Raw genomic sequence first — 23,727 nt, 5'->3', positions numbered from 1 at the left:
GTGATGTATAGCAACGAGAGGGGAGAGTATTGTCTACGTACCCACGCAGACCGACTGCGGAAGCGATCACACAACGTAGAGGAAGTTGTCGTACGTCTTCCCGATCCGACCGATCCAAGCACCGTTACTCCGGCACCTCCGAGTTCTTAGCACACGTATAGCTCGATGACGATCCCCGGGCTCCGATCCAGCAAAGCTTCGGGGAAGAGTTCCGTCAGCACGACGGCGTGGTGACGATCTTGATGTTCTACCGACGCAGGGCTTCGCCTAAGCACTACAACGATATTATCGAGGTGGAATATGGTGGCAGGGGGCACCTCACACGGCTATGGAACGATCACGGGGATCAATTGTGTCTATGGGGTGCCCCCTGCCCCTGTATATAAAGGATGGAGGAGGAGGAGGCCGGCCAAGGCTAGGCGCGGCCAGGATGTGGAGTCCTACTAGGACTCCACCAAGAGGGGAGGAAGGGAGAAGGAAGTGGAGGAGTAGGAAAGGTGGCCGGCCCCCTTTTCCCTAGTCCAATTCGGACTAGAGGGGAGGGGGGGCGCAGCAGGCCCTTTCTCCTCTTCCCACTAAAGCCCATCAAGGCCCAATACTTCTCCCAGCGAATTCCGTAACTCTCCGGTACTCCGAAAAATACCCGAATCACTCGGAACCTTTCCGAAGTCCGAATATAGTCGTCCAATATATCGATCTTTACGTCTCGACCATTTCGAGACTCCTCGTCATGTCCCCGATCTCATCTGGGACTCCGAACTCCTTCGGTACATCAAAACTCATAATATAATTGTCATCGAAACCTTAAGCGTGCGGACCCTACGGTTCGAGAACAATGTAGACATGACCGAGACACGTCTCCGGTCAATAACCAATAGCGGGACCTGGATGCCCATATTGGCTCCTACATATTCTACGAAGATCTTTATCGGTCAGACCGCATAACAACATACGTTGTTCCCTTTGTCATCGGTATGTTACTTGCCCGAGATTCGATCGTCGGTATCCAATACCTAGTTCAATCTCGTCACCGGCAAGTCTCTTTACTCGTTCTGTAATACATCATCCCGCAACTAACTCATTAGTTGCAATGCTTGCAAGGCTTATGTGATGTGCATTACCGAGAGGGCCCAGAGATACCTCTCCGACATTCGGAGTGACAAATCCTAATCTCGAAATACGCCAACCCAACATCTACCATTGGAGACACCTGTAGAGCTCCTTTATAATCACCCATTTACGTTGTGACGTTTGGTAGCACACAAAGTGTTCCTCCGGCAAACGGGAGTTGCATAATCTCATAGTCATAGGAACATGTATAAGTCATGAAGAAAGCAATAGCAACATACTAAACGATCGGGTGCTAAGCTAATGGAATGGGTCATGTCAATCAGATCATTCAACTAATGATGTGATCCCGTTAATCAAATAACAACTCTTTGTCCATGGTTAGGAAACATAACCATCTTTGATTAACGAGCTAGTCAAGTAGAGGCATACTAGTGACACTCTGTTTGTCTATGTATTCACACATGTATTATGTTTCCGGTTAATACAATTCTAGCATGAATAATAAACATTTATCATGATATAAGGAAATAAATAATAACTTTATTATTGCCTCTAGGGCATATTTCCTTCATTGAGATACCGACGATCGAATCTCGGGCAAGTAACATACCGATGACAAAGGGAACAACGTATGTTGTTATGCGGTTTGACCGATAAAGATCTTCGTAGAATATGTGGGAGCCAATATGAGCATCCAGGTTCCGCTATTGGTTATTGAACGGAGACGTGTCTCGGTCATGTCTACATAGTTCTCGAACCCGTAGGGTCCGCACGCTTAACGTTTCGATGACGGTTATATTATGAGTTTATGAGTTTTGATGTACCGAAGGTTGTTCGGAGTCCCGGATGTGATCACGGACATGACGAGGAGTCTTGAAATGGTCGAGACATGAAGATTGAAATATTGGAAGCCTATGTTTGGATATCGGAAGTGTTCCGGGTGAAATCGAGATTTTACCGGAGTTCCGGGAGGTTACCGGAACCCCCCCGGGAGGTCAATGGGCCATAGTGGGCCTTAGTGGGAATAGAGGGCAACAAGGTAGGTGTAGGGCGCGCCCCCCCAAGGCCCAAACCGAATTGGTTTAGGGCAAGGGGGCCGGCCCCCTCTCCTCCACCTCTTTCCCCCCAAGTCCTAATCCAACTAGGAAAGGGGGGGGGGGAGTCCTACTCCCGGTGGGAGTAGGACTCCTCCTGGCGCGCCCTCCCTGGCCGGCCGCCTCCTCCTCCCCTGCTCCTTTATATACGGGGGCAAAGGGGGCACCCTAGAGATACAACAATTGATCGTTTGATCTTTTAGCCGTGTGCTGTCGGGGGACTAATCCACGAACACCTATGGGACCGGTGGACCGAGTCCCTTTCGGTTCGGCGGGGGCGGAGGTCGTGCAAAGAGCGGATCGAGGCGAAGCACGCGAGCAGTTTACCCAGGTTCGGGCCGCACGGATGCGTAAAACCCTACTCCTGCTTTGTGGTTTGTATTGATTTCTTGCTCGGGAGCGCGGAGTGCTACAGTACACACCCGCAGCTAACAAGACCGAGCGTGAGTGTTCGAACCCCCCTCTACGTTGCACACAGGCCTCCTTTTATATGCTCAAGGGGTTACCGACAGGTGGCAACGGAGGTAAAGGGAAAAAATGGAAAGGTGCTGTGGTAGGCACAGCTACCTGCTACAGTGTATCATACCTAACCCTGACGGCAGGGGACAAGGGCCTTAAATGCCCGTTTGTGTCACCTAAACAGTGCGAAAAGGGACCGCCAGGGACGCCACCGTACGCCACGATGGCGATCTTGTCAGCGCCGCTTGCCACCGCACGCCGCTGGCTGCACAGCCTCCCGCCACGTACGCCTGGAAGGGCCCCAGAGCGACACGTTGGTGGATGTGCTGGAGCGCGGGCCCAGGGAGGTGGCTTGCCGCGGCAAGCGCCTTGCCGCTGTCGTTGTCTTGTCGCGTCCAGGAGCTTGTCGCTCACCGGGCCTTGCCGGGACGCGTGGCGCGCCGCGGCAAATTCCTTGCAATGCCTTGGGTGGCCTTCCCGGCAAGCTCCTCTTGCCGGGGTCTTGGGATGCTTTTGTTAGCCTTCCCGGCAAGCTCCTCTTGCCGGGGTCTTGACTTGGATACTTTGTTCTTGAACGGCTCCAAAGGAACCACGGAGGACCTTGGCGGTCACCCGGCAAGCCTTGCCGTGGGATGCTGCGACTGCCCGTGCACAAGTTCGGGATACTAGGGTACCCCTACTCTTGTACACCGACAGGAGCCCCTGGGCCTGGGCCGTACACGGTGCCGAGCGCTGTTGGGCCAGGCCCAAAACAGGGCACGGGCACGCACGGCCTAGGTTACGCCATATCTTTCTCCGTATCCACCGCGCCCTCCCCGAACGGCACGCGTTGAATGCGGCATCGTGGGAGAGATCGTGGGGGTTTCTTTATTCGGAAATGCGGAACGTCCGCCCCCTCCCTTTTTATAAGCAGGGGAAACGGGGGCAGTTCGCACATTCGCCCGTTGCTGCTTCCAATCTCAGAAATCTCCGCCGCTCCCTCGTCTTCCCAAAGTCGAAAGAGAGCAGCGCTCCGCCCCCCCATCGCCACCAGCGCCACCAACGCCGTCCATCTCCTCCACCACTTCCGCCATGGCTCCAAAAGCCGACAAGGGGAAGGTCGTGAAGTTGACCGAGGCACAGCGGCTCGCGGCGCTGCGGAAGGAGCGCGCAGTTTTCCCCCCCAAGCTTGCCGCGAAGGAGCTGAGGGAGAACTACTACCTCTTCTGGTCGGCGGAGACACGAGCGCATCCGCGCACAAAGGTACTCCTCGCCGCCGCTTGGAAGAAGGCCCCAAACGGATACCCCTTCTTCGCTCTGTTCTTCTACTGCGGGCTCTGCCCGCCTTTCTCTGAATTCTTCTGTGACATTATGAATACCTATGGATTCCACCTCCTTGACTTCACCCCCAATGCCGTTCTGACCATGGCAGTTTTCGCACATCTCTGCGAAAACTTTGTCGGAGTCCATCCCAACGTAGCCCTCTTCCGCCACTTCTTCATACCCCGAGTAGAGAGAGGAGAGCCTCTATCCGGCGGAATTGCCTGGATCTCAAGGGCCGGCAAGAAGGAAACCTATCTGGAGGGAGAGTTCCGCGGCAAGTGGGAGAAGTGGAGAGCAGATTGGTGCTGGATTGACGAGGAGAATCCGCAGCCATTCACCACCCGGCGCCAAACCCCAGTAGCACGCGGCAGCGATTGGAGTGACGTGGCCCCGGAAGATGACAGGCTGAAGATTGCCGTCACCAGGATCCTGCGCCTCAGGCTTGCCGGGCTTACTGTAGGCGCCGTTGGCGCAGACTTCCTTCGCCGCCGCGTCGCCCCCCTGCAGGAACGGGGGAGGCCCACTTGGGAGTTCAAGAACGCGGCAGACATTATGAGGCTGCGGCCGGGCCTCAACTACAACTTCACAGTCCTGGAGCTCAACGCAATGCTGCAGGAGCTGTTCAAATATGACCCCCAACATCCCGAGGTGTTCAGGTTGCCGGGGGGCATCGTTCCGTTGTGCAACAATTCTGCGCTCGATCGCATCTGTGCAATGATGCCGGAGTGCGACTCGCACGGGATTGTGCCAACTTGGCAGGAGCCTGCAGACGAGGTCATTCAGCAGTTCTTCGACGACTTGGTGGAGGTGCCAATCCGCCCCGACGAGAAGGACGGCCTCACCCGCGACACCACTGATGCGGAGATGGCGCTCATTGCCACCAGGCTGGAAGAGGCAGCGGCAGCGGCAGCCGCGGGCGAGTTCGGATTCACTGTGGAGGAGGCTGATGCAGCGGAAGCGGAAAGTCGTGCCGAGCGAGGGGAGCCCGCCGGCAAGAAGGAGCTTGCCGGGCGTGACGCCGAGCCGAGCGAGCCCGCCAAGGACACGAGCGGCTCGTTGGAAATCAACTCTTCTTCCTCCTCATCTTAGAGCAGCTTGCCGCAAGCAGAGCCTCCATCCCCACCAAGAAGGCGTCTCCGCAAGGCCGGTGACGTGGCGGAGCGGCAAGCGGGTCAACAGTCTCCGCGCCGCGTGACACGCTCTACCACGGCAAACACCGTTGCCGCGGGAGCGCCTCATGCTGCGACGGCAACTGGAGCGGAGTCTAGCCGGACCACCGCTTCAGTCCCTGCCGCTACTCACGCCGCGCCGACAGCCGGAGCGGGGTCGTCTCAGACCACCGCCACCGCTCCCGCCAAGCGGCCAAGGGAAGCTACCCCTCCGCCTCCTCACGCCGGGCGCGCGCCGGACTTCGACTTCTCCGCGTTCAGCTCCGACAAGGAAGAAGAAGAAGAGTAAGCTTTCTTGCTGTACTTATAGTTCTTCAATTCTTGCTGTTTTGTCTTGTTTCTCACTTGCTTTTCCCTGAACCTGTTCCTCTTCAGGACTCTGGCCCAGAGAGCGGCGAAGAGAGCTAAGGTCCCGGTGATCGTCATCGAGGACGAGCCCACTGCGACAGCAGGTGGCGCACCGAGACAACCTTGCCGGACCCGGCGACTTTTCTCCAGGGCAGCCCCCAGCGTAAGTGTATGATTTACTTTCTACTGCGAGGCGTGCTTGGGTACTTGTCTTTGCTGATATCTGCTTGTTGACTTGTGTAGGAGCCGAGCTGCCCCACCAGGAGCCAAGGGAGAATCCCCCGACAAGGGAGAATTCTCCGGTAAGGGAGGGCTTCCCGGTAAGGGAGAAGTCTCCGGCAAGGGAGGGATTCCCAGTAAGGGAGAAGTCTCCGGCAAGGGAGGGTTCTCCGGCAGGGGACAGCACCAGCGGCCCCCCGACGACGGAGACCACAACTGCAGAACCTGGTGCAGGTACTCCTCTTGCTTCAAAACTTCCCTTGGGTTCTTCTTCTTTTGATCTTCTTTTCGTTGGATTTTCGCTTGATTCTTCTCCCCTTTCCGGCTGTCAGACCCATCTGCTACAGAGCCAATGGAGACCGAGGTCGTCGCCGACGAAGCAGCCGGTGGTGGCGATGCCGCCGGCGCAGAGGCCGCCAAGGCTGACACCGCGGCAACTGGCGAGGGGTCCGGCGATCGCACTGACGGCCCTGAGGCCGCAGGAGCGCCAGGCGCTACACCGACCGCCGACCCATCCGCCGCCGCCACAGCGCCAGGCTCCGGAGAGCCCTAGCCAGGCGTATACCTGAAGGCCGGCGATGACGTCTTCATCAACCTCCCCTGGGCGTCAAGCTCCAGGGCGCCGGTCGAGGGGGAGATCTTCGACGGGGAAGTGCTCGCCTCCGCCGGGCTGACGCTGGTTGACGCGCCAAGCAGCAGCAGCAACGAGCCCGTAGAAGAGCGGCTGCTGCGAAAGTTGATGTCGCTCTACCGTGCGCGGCAAGCCAAGCTGGAATCCCGCGAGGCGCTAGTCGCGAAGGCGGGAGCCGATATCGAGAAGCGCACGGAAGAGCTCGGGGGTTTCCATCGGGAAGCCCTTCGGTCCCTGGCGGAGGAGCGGGAGCAGCTCGCTGAAGCGCAGAAGGCTTTCCTCCTCGAGAAGGCTGAAGTCGAAGAGCGCCAGCGACTTGCCGCTGTGAAGCTAGCCGCGGAGGAGGGCGAGCTGGCGCAGCGGAAGGTCAATCTTGACGCCCATGAGGAGGAGCTTGCCTCGCGCGAGGAGAAACTTGGCGGAGCCCTCAAGCAAGCGGAGGACGCTGCCGCCGCCGCCGAGGCCGCCAAGGAGGAGTTGAAGACGAAGGTGGCGCGGCTGGAGGACGATCTCTCCGAGAAGGGCAAGGAGCTCAGCGCCGCCAAGGTCTCCAACGTGGATCTTGAGTTGAAGCTAACCACTTTGACCAAGACTCTGGACAGCGCCAAGAAGCGGGAGGCGGCCTTGAAGGAGGAAATCTAGGCCGACAAGGCGCTGCTGGAGAGTGCTGCCGCCGCCCAGAACGCCTTCAGGGAGACCGTGACGCACTGGACGGAGAGTCTTGTGAACGCCGCCACGGACATCGACAAGGAGCTGGCGCAACTGGGGATGGAGGATCTCGGGTATCCCTCCGACGACAACCTCCAACCCAGCGCCAAGCTCGTTCTGTTCTTCAAGGGCGTGGCGACGGCCCTTCAGCAACTCCGGGAGAGGATCCCCAAGCAACTGGCTGACGAGTCGCGCAAGATCTGCGCGGGGGCCCTCCAGAAAGTATTGATGAAGGTGGCCTTCCGCAATCCGGGCCTCCGCCTCACCAACATCCTCAGGACCTTGCCGCCAGAGGCTGATCTGGAGGAGCTCAAAGCCCTTGTCGCACCCATTGTGGAGAAGGTGAGCGGGATCAAGAGGGTTGAAGGCGATCGCGTAGATTAGGCCGCCCATTTCTTCTTTCCTTGTCGCTGTTTATCTTGTCATGAAAACAATCTGTTAGAGCTGCGACAAGCCATTTTTGTAATATAACTCTATTTTGGGTAGCCATTGCAATGTTATTCCCTTTACTTGACTCTTTGCTTTGTATGCTTTTACCCTACGCTTTTAGGGAACTTGCCGGTGCAGGCACCTTGGCCACGAGCGCTGAGTGCGGAACATCAGCAGCCTGCTGGCGGTGCCGCTACCGGCAAGAAACCTTGTCGCGACTAGTTGCAGCTCACTTAAGTTGTCGAGCGGACTCGAAACAAAGTAAGGGCGCTAGCAGCTCACTTAATTTGTTGAGCGGACTCGAAACAAAGTAAGGGCGCTAGCAGCTCACTTAAGTTGTTGAGCGGACTCAAAACAAAGTAAGGGCGCAACTAGCTACGAGTTGGTTCCTCCGCGCACAGGTTTTCCATACAAAGTGAGGTCGTTCAAGGGAGATAACTTAAAAATTAAAAAAAATTGATTGCTCAAACTTTGGCAACTTAGCTTTTCTGTTGTTTGCTTCCCGGCAAGGCGAAACTTTCTTGAACGACGCCTGGTCCATACCATCATCTTCTCCTCTCCCCCCCGGCAAACTTGTGGGCGAGGGGAACCTTCCTTTCAAAAGAAAGAAGAGACAATACAGATATGGAGCTTTACGGCTCGTTATTGCTTACCATGGAGTAGGTGCTGCACAAAGTGTCAGATCATATATGCCAAAAAATAGAAAGCATAAAAATGACAAAATGTGCGGAGCACATGAGCTTTACTTATGCACGGGGTCTGCGCCCGGCTTTGTACAAAGGATTACATGCAACAGTGGCAAGACTTGTACAAAAGGTGGTTGCCAGAACAGGTTCCGGCAACCGCGCCTTACGGGTAAAACTTACGAAGATGCTCAATATTCCAGGAGTTGCTCACCGGAAAGCCATCTTCGGTCTCAAGGCGGACAGCGCCAGGCCTAGTGACTCATTTCACCCGGTAAGGGCCTTCCCACTTCGGCGTCAACTTGTTGGAATTCTTGGCGGACTGAACACGCCGAAGAACAAGGTCGCCTTCCTCGAAACTTCTGGCATTAACTTTGCGGCTATGGTAGCGGCGCAAAGCTTGCTGGTAGCGAGCAGCTCGCACAGCAGCCTGAAGACGGTCTTCCTCAAGGAGCAGCGCGTCATCTTGTCGCAGCTGCTCTTGCTCAAGCTCATCATAAGCGAGCACTCGAGGTGACCCGTATACGAGTTCCGTGGGGATAACTGCCTCTGCTCCATAGACTAGAGCGAAAGGTGTCTGGCCAGTGGCTCGATTTGGTGTCGTCCTGATCGACCAAAGAACCACCGGCAGCTCCTCGATCCAGTTTCTTCCGCACTTGTGCAGCCTGTCGAAAGTTCTGGTCTTGAGCCCGCGCAGCACTTCAGCATTTGCCCTCTCCGCTTGACCGTTGCTTCTCGGGTGAGCAACAGAAGCGAAGCAGACCTTGGCGCCAAGATCTTGGACGTACTGCATGAAGGTGCGGCTCGTGAATTGTGTACCGTTGTCGGTGATTATCCTGTTAGGGATCCTGAAGCGGCAAACAATCGACCTAAAGAACTTGACGGCTGACTGTGCGGTCACCTTCCTCACTGGTTCCACTTCCGGCCACTTTGTGAACTTGTCGATTGCAACGTACAAGTACTCAAAGCCCCTGACAACTTGGGGAAAGGGGACGAGGATGTCAAACCCCCAGACCGAAAATGGCCAGGATAAAGGGATCGTCTGGAGAGCTTGAGCAGGTTGGTGTATCTACTTGGAATGGAACTGACACGCTTCACACTTGGTTACTTGTGCAGTTGCATCCTGGAGGGCTGTTGGCCAGAAGAAACCTTGCCGGAATGCTTTGCCGACAAGTGCTCTTGCGCCAATGTGGTGACCACATATGCCTCCATGTATCTCTGCCAACAGCTTTTGTCCATCTTCCCGGTGAATACACTTCAATTTCACACCGTTCAGTCTTCTTTTGTACAGTGTCTTGTCGACAAACTGGTACATACTTGACTGCCGGGCTACTCTCTCCGCTTCTTCTTGTTCTTCGGGAAGTTCTCCTGTCTGAAGGAAACGGACAATCTGCTGTGCCCATGCTGGAGCTTGTGGCTCGACAATAAGGACTAAAGGCAAATCTGCTGCTATGGGAACATCCGCTTCTACGGCAAGAACCTGCGGCTCTGCCGGAGCTTGACGTTCCCCGACAAGCTTGCCAGAGCAAAACTTGTCGGGAGCTTCTGCTTCAACGGAACAAACCCTAGGGCTTGCTAGAGCATCTTGCTCCTCAGCGCTCTTGGTGTTAGTCTCAGCTGCTGCGGGAACATCCGCTTCTACGGCGAGAAGCTGCATCTCTGCCGGAGCTTGATGTTCCCCGACAAGCTTGCCGGAGCAAAACTTATCGGGAGCTTCTGCTTCAATGGAACAAACCCTAGGGCTTGCCGGAGCAGACCGCTCCTCAGCGCCTTCGGCGTTGATCTTAGGGATCTTCTTGGCGGCGGCTTCGGGAAGCTCTGCCGGCAAGTAGTCACCAGAAATCAACTTCCTCTTCTTACTCTGTCCAGTTGATGGCGTTACAGATGGTTGAGTCAGCTTGAGCACAAAGATCCCTGGTTCCACAGGTAGCTTAAGTGCGGCGCACTTTGACAGGCCATCGGCAATGGCGTTCTGAGCTCTTGGAACATGCTCCATTTGTAGGCCGTCAAAGTGCTCTTCTAGCTTTCTCACTTCGTCGACGTAAGCTTCCATCAACGGACTCTGATAATTCTTGTTTACTTGGTGGATGACAAGCTGTGAGTCACCCCTGACAATGAGCTTCTTGATTCCAAGGTCTGCCGCGATCCTGAGACCGGCAAGCAAGCCTTCATACTCTGCAGTATTGTTTGTTGCTTGCTCCTTGGGAAAGTGCATCTGGACTACGTACTTGAGGTGCTCTTCGGTGGGTGCGACAAGCAGCACGCCAGCGCCGGCGCCTTGCAGCGAAAAGGCACCATCAAAGTACATCAGCCACTCTTTGCTTACTTCCTTGTCGGGGATGCTTGTTTCTGGAATTTCTTCATCTGGTGTTGGCGTCCATTCTGCTATAAATTCTGCCAATGCTCTGCTCTGGATAGTTGAAGTACTTTCAAACTTGAGGCCAAAGCTTGACAGTTCCAGTGCCCACTCAACAATCCTGCCTGTCGCTTCTGGATTCTGTAATATCCTCTTCAGCGGAAAGCGAGTGACAACTGTGATCTCATGTGCTTGGAAGTAATGGCGCAGCTTTCTCGAGGCCATGAGGAGGCCGAAAAGCAATTTCTGCACGCCAGAGTACCTTGACCTAGCCCCCTGCAAAAGGGAACTGACAAAGTAAACTGGGCGCTGCACCACCTTCTTCTGTATCTCCTCTCGCATCTGCGCAGATCCATCTTTGTCGGGACCAGAGCTTGTCGGGGAAGCCCCCTGCTTGTCGCTGGATGTGCTTGCCGTGGTTGCAGGCTCGTCATCTGCCTCCCTCTCTGCTACTAACGCAGCACTAACCACTTGATTGGTTGCCGCTATATACAGCAGCAACTTCTCTTGTGGCTTAGGTGCGACAAGTATTGGAGGGGAGGACAGGTATCTCTTCAAATCTTGCAGCGCAGCCTCCGCTTCCGGAGTCCATCTCATTGGGCCTGCCTTTTTCAATAATTTGAAAAACGGCAGGGCGCGCTCAGCAGACCGAGAGATAAACCTGCTGAGAGCAGCCACACAACCGGCAAGTCTTTGTACATCCTTGACGCGCTTTGGTGCTTCAATCTGCTCAATGGCCTTGATCTTGTCGGGATTGGCTTCAATTCCCCGCTGAGACACGAAGAACCCGAGAAGCTTGCCGGAAGGAACTCCAAACACACACTTCTCTGGGTTGAGCTTGAGGCTGATCTTGCGCAGATTTGCAAAGGTTTCGTCCAAATCTTGAATCAGAGTTGCCCTGTCCTTGCTCTTGACCACTATATCATCCATGTAGGCTTCCACATTTCTGTGTATTTGCGGCTCAAGGGCGACATGGACTACTCTTGCAAATTTTGAACCAGCATTTTTTAATCCGAAAGGCATTCGTACGAAACAGTACGTGCCACATGGAGTAATAAATGCGGTCTTCTGCTCATCCTCTTCTGCCATGAAGATCTGATGATATCCTGAATATGCGTCAAGAAATGAAAGCAAATCACATCCGGCTGTGGAGTCAATAATCTGGTCAATGCGCGGCAAAGGAAATGGGTCTTTGGGACAAGCTTTGTTAACATCGATAAAATCGATACAAAGTCTCCATTTCCCGTTTGCCTTGCGCACGACTACATGATTGGCCAACCACTTAGGATGGAGCACTCCTCTGACAAGGCCTGCTGCTTCCAATTTCTTGATTTCTTCTACAATAAATTCTTGGTACTCCACTGCTTGTTTCCTAACCTTCTGCTTGACGGACCGCGCATGAGGACAAACGGCAAGGTGGTGCTCAATCACTTTCCTGGGAACACCGGGGATGTCAGACGGTTGCCACGCAAACACGTCGACATTCGCCCGCAGGAAAGCAATGAGCGCGCTTTCCTATTTAGGGTCGAGAGTGGCACTGATGGTGAAGGTACCACCAGTGCTGTCCTCCTTGGCGGACACCTTTTTCGTCTTTGGCGGAGCTGCCATCGTCTTCTTACACTTGCCGGTGGAGCTCGATGGTGCGTCCTCGACGGCAGCGCAGCACTCCGAAGAGGTGCGCTTGCCGGAGTGGGCATCAGAACTCTTGCCGGACTTGGTCTTCTTCCCCCCGGGAGCTTCAGCGGCAAGTGACTCGCGTTCTGCTGCGGCTGCTACTTCCCGGTAGATCTTGTCGGCACAGATAAGAGCATCTTTCTTGTCGCCGGGGACAGAGATGACGCTTATCGGGCCTGGCATCTTCATCATGTTATATGCGTAGTGAGAGGCTGCCATAAACTTGGCGAGTGCTGGACGGCCAAGTATCCCATTGTAAGGCAATGGAATATCGGCAACGTCAAATGTGACCCTCTCAGTCCTGAAGTTCAGCTCGCTGCCAAATGTTACGGGCAGCGTGACTTCCCCTTCGGCTTGCTCCTTCCCGGGTTGATTCCTTGGAATGTGCGGGTCTCTTCGAGCTCGCTGTCAGGGATCTGGAGTTTCTGGAGTACAGCGGAGGAGATCAGGTTCATGCCGGCCCCGCCGTCAACTAACATCTTAGTGACCTTGAGGTTGCGGATAGTTGGTGAAACCAACATCGGCAAGCACCCGACCGCAGTTGTGCGATCAGGGTGGTCCTCAATGTCAAAGATGATAGGCGTGCTGGACCATTTCAGAAGCTTGCGTGACTCGATAGGTGGCTCCGCTGCATTGACTTCCCGCACCCACTGCTTGAGCTGGCGGTGCGAAGTATGCAGAGAAGCACCACCGTCAATGCACAAGACCTCTGTGGCTTTCTGGAACTCCTGCTCACTGGTCTCAACATCATCCATGTCTTCGTCGTCGTCGTCTTCATCGTTGTCGCGGCCGCGGGGAGGTCTGTCTCCTTGCCGCTGCTTGGCCTTGCCGCGGCGTCCTCCCCGGCCAGCGCGCTTCTTACCGGATTCTCCAGCACCTCCTTGGGCCCTCTCCTTGTCGCGTCGCTCGTACTCAGCCTTTTGCTGCTGGACAAGCTGCTCGACCTTCTTGCAGCTCTGGAGGTCATGGCCCTTGGTGCGGTGAATCTTGCAGTACTGCTTGTCGGTGCCGTCCTGCTTGTCGGCGATTGCCACAGCCTGGCAGTTGGTGCACGCGGCAACCTCCTTGCCGGAGCTACCAACTTTGGCCTTCTTGGCGCCACCTTCGTTGCCGGACTGCTCAACGACTAGCACCTCTTTGACTTTCTTCTTCCTGTTCCGCCGCCGGTTTTTCTTTGCCGGGGCAGCATCCTCACTGTCAGATCCTTCTGCTCCGGTCTTCTCTCCGGGGAGTTTCCTCCCTTCCTCAGCACGTGCACACTTGTCGGCCAGGGCATACAGCTCACTGACGTCTCTGATCCTGGACATCGCCATCTCCTCCCGCATCCTGCGGTTACGCACGTTCTGATGGAACGCGCTGATGACCGCGGCGGGATGGACGTCTGGGATGTTATACTGTACACGGCTGAACCTCTGAATGTACTTGCGTAGGGGCTCTCCTTCCTTCTGGGCGAGCAGATGAAGGTCACTCTCTTGGCCATGAGGTTTGTGGCCGCCTGTAAAGGCGCCGACAAACTGATGGCATAGATCAGCCCAGGAGGATATGGAGTTGTCCGGCAAGTGCATGAGCCAAGACCTGACGTTGGGCTTGAGCACCAGCGGGAAGTAGTTGGCAAGGATCTTGTCGTCCCGCCCCCCGGCAGCCTGCACCGCGATGGTGTAGATGCTGAGGAACTCCGACGGATGCGTCTTGCCGTCGTACTTCTCTGGTACATCTAGTTTGAAATTCTTCGTGCTGGGCCACTGGACTTGCCGCAGCTCACGAGTGAACGCAGGGCAACCTACCGCGTACGGCAAGTCGCCTGGTTCCCCTGGCGCATGCATGTCAACAGAGGGCCCAGCGCGCTGGTCTGATTGACGTCGCGCTTCCCTTCGGTGCTCGATGCGAGTACGAGCATCTTCTTGTTGTCGTTCTTGAAGAACTTGGCGCTGATCGCGATGAGCTCGCGGATCTGACGACGCGGTGGAGTCGCTGTCGAGGTGGATCCGGCGAGTCGGCGATCTCGGCCTTCGGGGCGGAGAGTGCACAGTAGTTGCACCCCCACCAGTCTTGTCGTCTCCGGCTCGTGCCTGGCTGGCTTGCCGCGGCTGCGACGTGCTCGGTTGCCGTGGAGTGTCGCCGTTGGCGAAGCCGATGAGACTCTGGATGGTTGCCCTCCAATCGTCGATCTTGTCTGCCGTTGGAGGGTAGTCTAGGAGCAGCTGAGCTCGCGCCAAAGCTTCTGCTGCAGTGGCGGGCGGTGGTGGCGAACGGTGCGAGGAGCGGGATATGCTCGGACTTCTAACCACGTTAGAAGGAGCAATATCCTGTCCAGGCGACCGTGCCTCGCTCGTGCCAGCATGTTGGCGTGCATGGTGGTCCTGAGCGCTCCGAGATCCACCAGCCCGATCTTGGTCTAGCAAACGCATGGTACCGTGAGTACCATGACGCTACCGGTCCCGCGCCTCCTGAGACAGGCGCGGTGCATGTACGGACGCCGAGGTCTTGGAGTGCGCCCGGTCGTTGTGGGAGCCGGCTACGCCGCCGATGGGCAGCGCAGCCTCGCCCTTGGACCTGGCAGCACCGTGAGCTCCCTCGTCTACGCCTGTTCTTCCGCCGGCGCCCGCCCCATCAGCCGTTTGTCCCGGCGGTGGTGGGTAAGGCGCGGATGGAGCAGCCGCCTCCGTAACCTTCTTCTTCGGCGGCATGTTGATGAAGATGATGAAGATCTAGCTCGCGAGAACGCCGGATCTGGTTCACACAACTTCGACGCCCCCTACCTGGCGCGCCAAAGATGTCGGGGGACTAATCCACGAACACCTATGGGACCGGCGGACCGAGTCCCTTTCGGTTCGGCGGGGGCGGAGGTCGTGCAAAGAGCGGATCGAGGCGAAGCACGCGAGCAGTTTACCCAGGTTCGGGCCGCACGGATGCGTAAAACCCTACTCCTGCTTTGTGGTTTGTATTGATTTCTTGCTCGGGAGCGCGGAGTGCTACAGTACACACCCGCAGCTAACAAGACCGAGCGTGAGTGTTCGAACCCCCCTCTACGTTGCACACAGGCCTCCTTTTATATGCTCAAGGGGTTACCGACAGGTGGCAACGGAGGTAAAGGGAAAAAATGGAAAGGTGCTGTGGTAGGCACAGCTACCTGCTACAGTGTATCATACCTAACCCTAACGGCAGGGGACAAGGGCCTTAAATGCCCGTTTGTGTCGCCTAAACAGTGCGAAAAGGGACCGCCAGGGACGCCACCGTACGCCACGATGGCGATCTTGTCAGCGCCGCTTGCCACCGCACGCCGCTGGCTGCACAGCCTCCCGCCACGTACGCCTGGAAGGGCCCCAGAGCGACACGTTGGTGGATGTGCTGGAGCGCGGGCCCAGGGAGGTGGCTTGCCGCGGCAAGCGCCTTGCCGCTGTCGTTGTCTTGTCGCGTCCGGGAGCTTGTCGCTCACCGGGCCTTGCCGAGACGCGTGGCGCGCCGCGGCAAATTCCTTGCAATGCCTTGGGTGGCCTTCCCGGCAAGCTCCTCTTGCCGGGGTCTTGGGATGCTTTTGTTAGCCTTCCCGGCAAGCTCCTCTTGCCGGGGTCTTGACTTGGATACTTTGTTCTTGAACGGCTCCAAAGGAACCACGGAGGACCTTGGCGGTCACCCGGCAAGCCTTGCCGCGGGATGCTGCGACTGCCCGTGCACAAGTTCGGGATACTAGGGTACCCCTACTCTTGTACACCGACATGTGCGGTGCCCCCTCCACCATAATCCACCTCGATAATACTGTAGCGGTGCTTAGGCGAAGCCCTGCGTCGGTAGAACATCAACATCGTCACCACGCCGTTGTGCTGACGAAACTCTCCCTCAACACTCGGCTGGATCAGAGTTCGAGGGACGTCATCGAGCTGAACGTGTGCAGAACTCGGAGGTGCCGTACGTTCGGTACTTGATCGGTCGGATCGTGAAGACGTACGACTACATCAACCGCATTGTGTTAACGCTTCCGCTTTCGGTCTACGAGGGTACGTGGACACACTCTCCCCTCTCGTTGCTATGCATCACCATGATCTTGCGTGTGCGTAGGATTTTTTTTGAAATTACTACGTTCCCCAACAGTGGCATCCGAGCCTGGTTTTATGCGTTGATGTTATGCACGAGTAGAACACAAGTGAGTTGTGGGCGATATAAGTCATACTGCTTACCAGCATGTCATACTTTGGTTCAGCGGTATTGTGAGATGAAGCGGCCTAGACCAACATTACGCGTACGCTTACGCGAGGCTGGTTTCACCGCTGCGAGCACTCGTTGCTTAAAGGTGACTGGCGGGTGTCTGTCTCTCTCACTTTAGTTGAATCGAGTGTGGCTACGCCCGGTCCTTGCGAAGGTTAAAACAACATCAACTTGACAAACTATCGTTGTGGTTTTGATGCGTACGTAAGAACGGTTCTTGCTAAAGCCCGTAGCAGCCACGTAAAACTTGCAACAACAAAGTAGAGGACGTCTAACTTGTTTTTGCAGGGCATGATGTGATGTGATATGGTCAAGGCGTGATGCTATATTTTATTGTATGAGATGATCATGTTTTGTAACCGAGTTATCGGCAACTGGCAGGAGCCATATGGTTGTAGCTTTATTGTATGCAATGCAATCGCGATGTAATGCTATACTTTATCACTAAGCGGTAGCGATAGTCGTGGAAGCATAAGATTGGCGAGACGACAACGATGCTACGATGGAGATCAAGGTGTCGCGCTGGTGAAGATGGTGATCATGACGGTGCTTCGGAGATGGAGATCACAAGCACAAGATGATGATGGCCATATCATATCACTTATATTGATTGCATGTGATGTTTATCTTTTATGCATCTTATTCTGCTTAGAACGACGGTAGCATTATAAGATGATCTCTCACTAAATTATCAAAGTTTAAGTGTTCTCCCTGAGTATGCACCGTTGCGAAAGTTCTTCGTGCTGGGACACCACGTGATGATCGGGGGCTCTACGTTCAAATACAACGGGTGCAAAATAGTTGCACACGCGGAATACTCAGGTTAAACTTGACGAGCCTAGCATATAACAGATATGGCCTCGGAACACTGAGACCGAAAGGTCGAGCGTGAATCATATAGTAGATATGATCAACATAGTGATGTTCACCATTGAAACTACTCCGTCTCACGTGATGATCGGACATGGTTTAGTTGATTTGGATCACGTGATCACTTAGAGGATTAGAGAGATGTCTATCTAAGTGGGAGTTCTTAAGTAATATGATTAAATTGAACTTAAGTTTATCATGAACTTAGTACCTGATAGTATCTTGCTTGTCTATGTTGTTGTAGATAGATGGCCCGTGCTGTTGTTCCGTTAAATTTTAATGCGTTCCTTGAGAAAGCAAAGTTGAAAGATGATGGTAGCAATTACATGGACTGGGTCCGTAACTTGAGGATTATCCTCATGGCTACACAGAAGAATTACGTCCTGGAAGCACCGCTGGGTGCCAGGCCTGCTGCAGGAGCAACACCAGATGTTATGAACGTCTGGCAGAGCAAAGCTGATGACTACTCGATAGTTCAGTGTGCCATGCTTTACGGCTTAGAACCGGGTCTTCAACGACGTTTTGAACGTCATGGAGCATATGAGATGTTCCAGGAGTTGAAGTTAATATTTCAAGCAAATGCCCGGATTGAGAGATATGAAGTCTCCAATAAGTTCTATAGCTGCAAGATGGAGGAGAATAGTTCTGTCAGTGAGCATATACTCAAAATGTCTAGGTATAATAATCACTTGATTCAGCTGGGAGTTAATCTTCCGGATGATAGCGTCATTGACAGAATTCTCCAATCACTGCCACCAAGCTACAAGAGCTTCGTGATGAACTATAATATGCAAGGGATGGAAAAGACTATTCCCGAGCTCTTCGCGATGCTAAAGGCTGCGGAGGTAGAAATCAAAAAGGAGCATCAAGTGTTGATGGTTAACAAAACCACCAGTTTCAAGGAAAAGGGCAAAGGGAAGAAGAAGGGGAACTTCAAGAAGAACTGCAAGCTAGTTGCTGCTCAGGAGAAGAAACCTAAGTCTGGACCTAAGCCTGAGACTGAGTGCTTCTACTGCAAGCAGACTGGTCACTGGAAGCGGAACTGCGCCAAGTATTTGGCGGATAAGAAGGATGGCAAGGTGAACAAAGGTATATATGATATACATGTTATTGATGTGTACCTTACTAATGCTCGCAGTAGCACCTGGGTATTTGATACTGGTTCTGTTGCTAATATTTGCAACTCGAAACAGGGGCTACGAATTAAGTGAAGATTGGCTAAGGACGAGGTGACGATGCGCGTGGGAAATGGTTCCAAAGTCGATGTGATCGTAGTCGGCACGCTACCTCTACATCTACCTTCGGGATTAGTTTTAGACCTAAATAATTGTTATTTGGTGCCAGCGTTGAGCATGAACATTATATCTGGATCTTGTTTAATGCGAGACGGTTATTCATTTAAATCAGAGAATAATGGTTGTTCTATTTATATGAGTACTATCTTTTATGGTCATGCACCCTTGAAGAGTGGTCTATTTTTGTTGAATCTCGATAGTAGTGATACACATATTCATAATATTGAAACCAAAAGATGCAGAGTTGATAATGATAATGCGACTTATTTGTGGCACTGCCGTTTGGGTCATATCGGTGTAAAGCGCATGAAGAAACTCCATACTGATGGGCTTTTGGAACCTCTTGATTATGAATCACTTGGTACTTGCGAACCGTGCGTCATGGGCAAGATGACTAAAACGCCATTCTCCGGAACTATGGAGCGAGCAACTGATTTGTTGGAAATCATACATACTGATGTATGTGGTCCAATGAATGTTGAGGCTCGCGGCGGGTATCGTTATTTTCTCACCTTCACAGATGATTTGAGCAGATATGGGTATATCTACTTGATGAAGCATAAGTCTGAAACATTTGAAAAGTTCAAAGAATTTCAGAGTGAAGTGGAAAATCATCGTAACAAGAAAATAAAGTTTCTACGATCTGATCGTGGAGGAGAATCTTTGAGTTACGAGTTTGGTCTTCATTTGAAACAATGCGGAATAGTTTCGCAACTCACGCCACTCGGAACACCACAACTGTGGGACATAGCTGAGAATGACCTGATTGCTAAAGGGGTCGAACCAGAGACATTGAACTAGCCAGACCGTTCAAGGACTTGGTTCTTCGTGGTTGGGGGAACTTTGACCCTGAAACAGGGAAGTGCGTTTGGACGGACGAGCAACTTGCAATACCCGTCAAGAAGCTTCAGAAGTATATCGCCGTAGCACTGCAAGGGATGTTCATTCCCAGCAGAGAGAAGGACGAGCTGACTGAGGCCCTCGGGAATCCTGAGCACCCTGGACGAACACGAGGCACGCTAGGCTCCGTTCCGTGGAAGGTTGGGTTTCCCAGCGCAGGCGGTTACAAGACCCGGAAGAGGAAGAGGAAACATGAGCTGAGCAAAATACAGAACCTCAATGCAAGAGTACTAAAGCTAGAGGAAGAAGTTGAGAGCTAGCGAGCTGCCGGCCAACCATCTCAGCGGCACGAAGCTAGCACAGAAGCTACGCCGCCATCTCAGCGGAGAAGCAGCATGGCTTCGACGGAGCTCGATCAGCAGCCTGACTTCACGGCTCCTAGCTACCCCGTGGATGCTATCACGGAGGCTCAACATTGCGAACTTATGACAAAATGGCAAAACCTCACCTTGAAGGCGGCTGTCGGCTCTGTTGCACCTCCTCCACTCGACGGAACTTTTCACTACTGTCTGATTCCACATGGCTATGCTGCTATGTCAGTGGATGAAGTAATGGAGGGGTTTGATGAGCTCGAGCTTGACCACCCTACAGGTGAAGGGGATGCTCAGCTGAGGTGTGCTCTGAGGACTACATGTCTATGGCGGAAGGAGTACATCAAGCTCTGAACTAGACGCCTCCGCCTCCTCCTCCTCCTCCTCCTCTGGCGAGTGATCAAGGCACTCCGCCTCCTCCTTCGCCTCCTCCGGCGTGTGAGGGCACTCCGCCTCCTCCTTCGCCTCCACCGGCACGTCCGAGCAGTCCGCCTCCTCCTCCGCCTCATCAGCAACGGCGGAAGACAGACGCCGCCGCTCCGGCTCCTCCGGCGCGTCGGAGCACTCCGCCTCCTTCTCAGCCTCATAAGCAACGACAGAAGAGAGACGCCGCCGCTCCGGCGGCTAGCAGTACAACAGGAGGAGGGAAGAGGTTTCAATTTGGTCCAAACCTCGCGCCTCTTCTACAGAGACCATATGATATGTCTGATAAGGAAAACGATGCAATATCGGAGGCCCAAGTGAAGTCCCATTTTGCTAAGAAACGTCAACCGCCAAAGCAGATGATAGATCCGGTGATATCGAAGCGCACTATCGATGCCCTGAAGTGACCACGACCGCCTTCGCCGGATTCCAACTATGTCAGTGCTCTTAAACAGACATATCAAAATGCACGGCGGTCGGGAACTACTTCCAGTGATGCAAGGTTAGCAGAATGAAGAAGTGGCGAACAGGCGAACCAATCATGCCCCCCGCTCAAGGTGTCTAGTGATATCGTCGCTAATCTGCCGGGGATGGTGCCGGGGATGGCGCCCGATACCAATCCTGGTGATTACCTCGATGTAGAATTTGAAACAACGGAGGTGGAGGTATTCAGATACCAGTACGGGAAGCCTCTCGTCAAAGATGGAAGTCCTCCTCTAACAACGATGATGCGAAAATTGCATGATTGGTACATGAAAACCTGCAGCGAGTCTGGGAAGGATGTTTTGTCGATCGGTATTAAAGAGGAGCATGATTTCATTGGTGAGGATCTGATTTTTGTTGAATTTGACGAGCTTTTCCAGTTATACAATCAAAAGGCCCTCGACAAATCAATCGTGACTTGCTACTGTCTGTAAGTACTTCTGTAATTAAGTCTCTATATATAGCTCAGCTCTTTCATTGCATGTATATATAATTATCCTCATCACTATATTATGCAGATGGAAGATCGTCAAATGCAGAAAAGCACAAATCTATGACATTGGGTTCATTAACCCAAATGTCATACATGAAGTGACGGTTCAAAATTATGCCACAGACACCGAGGACAACTTGCTACAATCATTGCTTAAAAATCAAAACAAAGACAAAATACTCTTTCCTTACAACTTCAAGTGAGTGTTACTGTCTTGTGCATATTTGGTTTCCCTTATTACTCGAGGTTATAGTAATGTAATTGATGAGTTATGCATGTGTGCGCAGCTATCACTTTATTCTACTAGAGATTAGGCTTGACTGGGTAGTAGTAACCGTCTTAGACTCGAGACAAGAAAAACCCGAGGAGTATGCGGACATGACTCAAATACTCCAGAAGTAAGTTCAATCGATCATTGTCGCACCATATCAGCAACTTTGTTCATTTCCTGATATCAAGTAATTATTTTCTTTGTCTGGCAGGGTTTGGAAAGAGTTCACTGCAATTGCTCTGGGACTACCCAGCGAGCTGCGATTTACACACCCGAACATAAGTACTACTTCCTAGTTCCGCGCATCTCCCATTGATTCTAGCTAGTTTCATCAATACCATTTAGCATGCTTGCTTATCAGTTTGATTGACCTCTATTTCTCATATAGTGCTTGTGCCAGGAAGAAGGGACTGATTTATGTGGATACTACGTTTGCGAGTTCATCTACAACGCGACGACCTCTAATAAGCGGGGGTACTCTGAAAAACAATATGAAGTGCATAAGAAAAATATTCACAATTTTATTTTATTACCATCATTTGTGTTGAGTTTCATTCATATACATGTATTGACCCTCTTCTTCAATTTAGATCTGGTAGATACAGAATGAACTCCTACCACAAGATCGCATACGAGCAATTCAAGAGGAATTGGCGGGATTCTTTCTTGACCACGTCATCAATAAAGCTGGAGAATACCATGTGGAAATTGATATGAGATGTTAGGGATTGTAATATACGAAAACTTGTTGTTCGACCAATCTCTAGGAGAAAGAGAGGTCGATCACTTCTATCTGTATATGTTCATGACGATCTTGTGTAATTAATGGTTCCTTCATTTTGCTTACTACCTAGCATGTCAAGTTCTCTCTATACGTATAGTAGCTAGCATCGACCAAGCATGGAGATAAGAGAGGTCACTTCTCTCTATTAGCTAGCTAACACAATTATGAAACCCCTAAATTAACCCTCCAAAACCCCCTAAACCCCCCTTTCAAAAAAAAACCCTGCTCCTGCCAGCTGCTGACGTGTGGATGCCTTTTGGTCCCGGTTTGTGTTACCAACCGGGACCAAAGGTACTCCTGCCTGGGTGCCCCGCAGCGGCCACGTGGAGCCCTGTTTTTCCCGGTTCGTAAGCGAACCAGGACTAAAGGTTTTGGGCTTTAGTCCCGACCGTTTAGTCCCAGTTCCAGAACCGGGGCTAAAGGGCCTCTAGAACCGGGATAAATGGGCCGTTTTCTACTAGTATTTCCCGCATTTATTATTACTACTTGAACCGCTCGACTACTAATTTTTTTGTTGATGATATGACTTGCTAATAGAGCATTCATAGTCTAATCGCCTTTTCTTCATAGCCGGTTTAGCAAGATTCATGAAGTGTTGTACGACTTTCTCAGGTATTTTCTCCTTCGGTGGTGGGGGCAGTTTCGGTGCAAAATGGGCCTTCACTTTGGCATCCACGGTCCCTTTGTTTTCCTCCTCCGTCAGATTGTAAGCTAACTCTATTTGGCAGGAGGCTCTAGTTTCTTCTTTGGTGCTCTCTTCCACTTTGGAGTCGGCTCACGTGGCAGAGATCGATATCGTGGACTCGCGCTGGTCTCCGCCTCGGGGTTGGGTGGATTCGGCTGACGCGGCGGAGATCGATATGGCAGACTCGCGATGCGCTCCATCTCAGGGTGGGTTGGAGTCCGTTGACGTGACGAACTTCGAGGAGGAGTCGATGGCCTTGCACCGAGTTTGGAAACACGATGCATTCCTTTCTCCAAACAATGAGACCATGTATGACTTCTCGCAGTGTCTGCTCCCCTTCACCTCCAGGAAAGTCAAGCTCTAGTGAGTCATATCCCGGCAGAATTTCATCCACCCTGATACGAGCATAGCCAGGTGGAATTAGATTGCCACAGAAGGTTTCTCGAGGTGCATTCGGTAAAGCCCAAGCGTCCGCCTACTTCATGGATATGTTCTTCATTTTCATGTGCAGCTCACAAGTTGTCGTCTCTTGGATATCATCCATGGGGTAGAGAGCCAGCAGTGCATCATCGGCCGGGACCCCCATGGAACCCACGCTGCTTTTCGACATAGATGGGATGGTACTATCCAATGCTGGATCTGGTTCCTCCTGTCGCTGAGACGCCCTTTGCTGGCTAAGTGTGTCGATCTGCTCCTGTTGCCACATGAAAGCGCGTTCCAACTCCGCGTTCTTTGATTCTACCCTTTGAAGCCTGTCTGCATCTTGCTTCTTCTTTCTCGCACGGCTTCTGTAAGTGTCGTTCCAGTCCGCAAACCCCTCAACCCACGGAACAATGCCTTTGCCTCATGTTCGTCCCGGGTGTTCA

The 23,727-nt window shown here is 53.0% G+C and overlaps 1 protein-coding gene and 1 pseudogene across 1 annotated transcript; both read left to right on the top strand.

Annotated features, from left to right (window-relative positions):
- The window catches only part of LOC147967212 (uncharacterized), a 37,898-nt pseudogene extending 18,227 nt beyond the window's left edge, over positions 1 to 19,671 (top strand).
- A 1,064-nt stretch (positions 19,672 to 20,735) lies between these two features.
- On the top strand, positions 20,736 to 22,002 carry LOC147967211 (uncharacterized). Its single transcript, XM_087531070.1, has 5 exons — positions 20,736 to 21,058; positions 21,147 to 21,320; positions 21,409 to 21,519; positions 21,604 to 21,668; positions 21,779 to 22,002. Exons 1-5 carry the CDS (start codon positions 20,736 to 20,738, stop codon positions 22,000 to 22,002), a joined length of 897 nt encoding a protein of 298 aa, XP_087387196.1.
- Positions 22,003 to 23,727: the final 1,725 nt, after the last annotated feature.

This window comes from Triticum urartu, chromosome 6A, assembly GCF_056163025.1.
Source record: "Triticum urartu cultivar PI428250 chromosome 6A, HENAU_Tu73, whole genome shotgun sequence".
Taxonomy (NCBI): domain Eukaryota; kingdom Viridiplantae; phylum Streptophyta; class Magnoliopsida; order Poales; family Poaceae; genus Triticum; species Triticum urartu.
The sequence above is the reverse complement of the archived record's forward strand: the minus strand, read 5'-3'. Positions and strand labels throughout refer to the sequence as shown.

Coding starts and splice junctions, on each gene's coding strand:
- LOC147967211 (XM_087531070.1), top strand. CDS start 20,736: ATGGTGCCGGGGATGGCGCCCGATACCAATCCTGGTGATTACCTCGAT. Junction 21,321..21,408: donor CTCTTTCCTTACAACTTCAA/GTGAGTGTTACT, acceptor ATGTGTGCGCAG/CTATCACTTTATTCTACTAG. Junction 21,520..21,603: donor ATGACTCAAATACTCCAGAA/GTAAGTTCAATC, acceptor TTTGTCTGGCAG/GGTTTGGAAAGAGTTCACTG.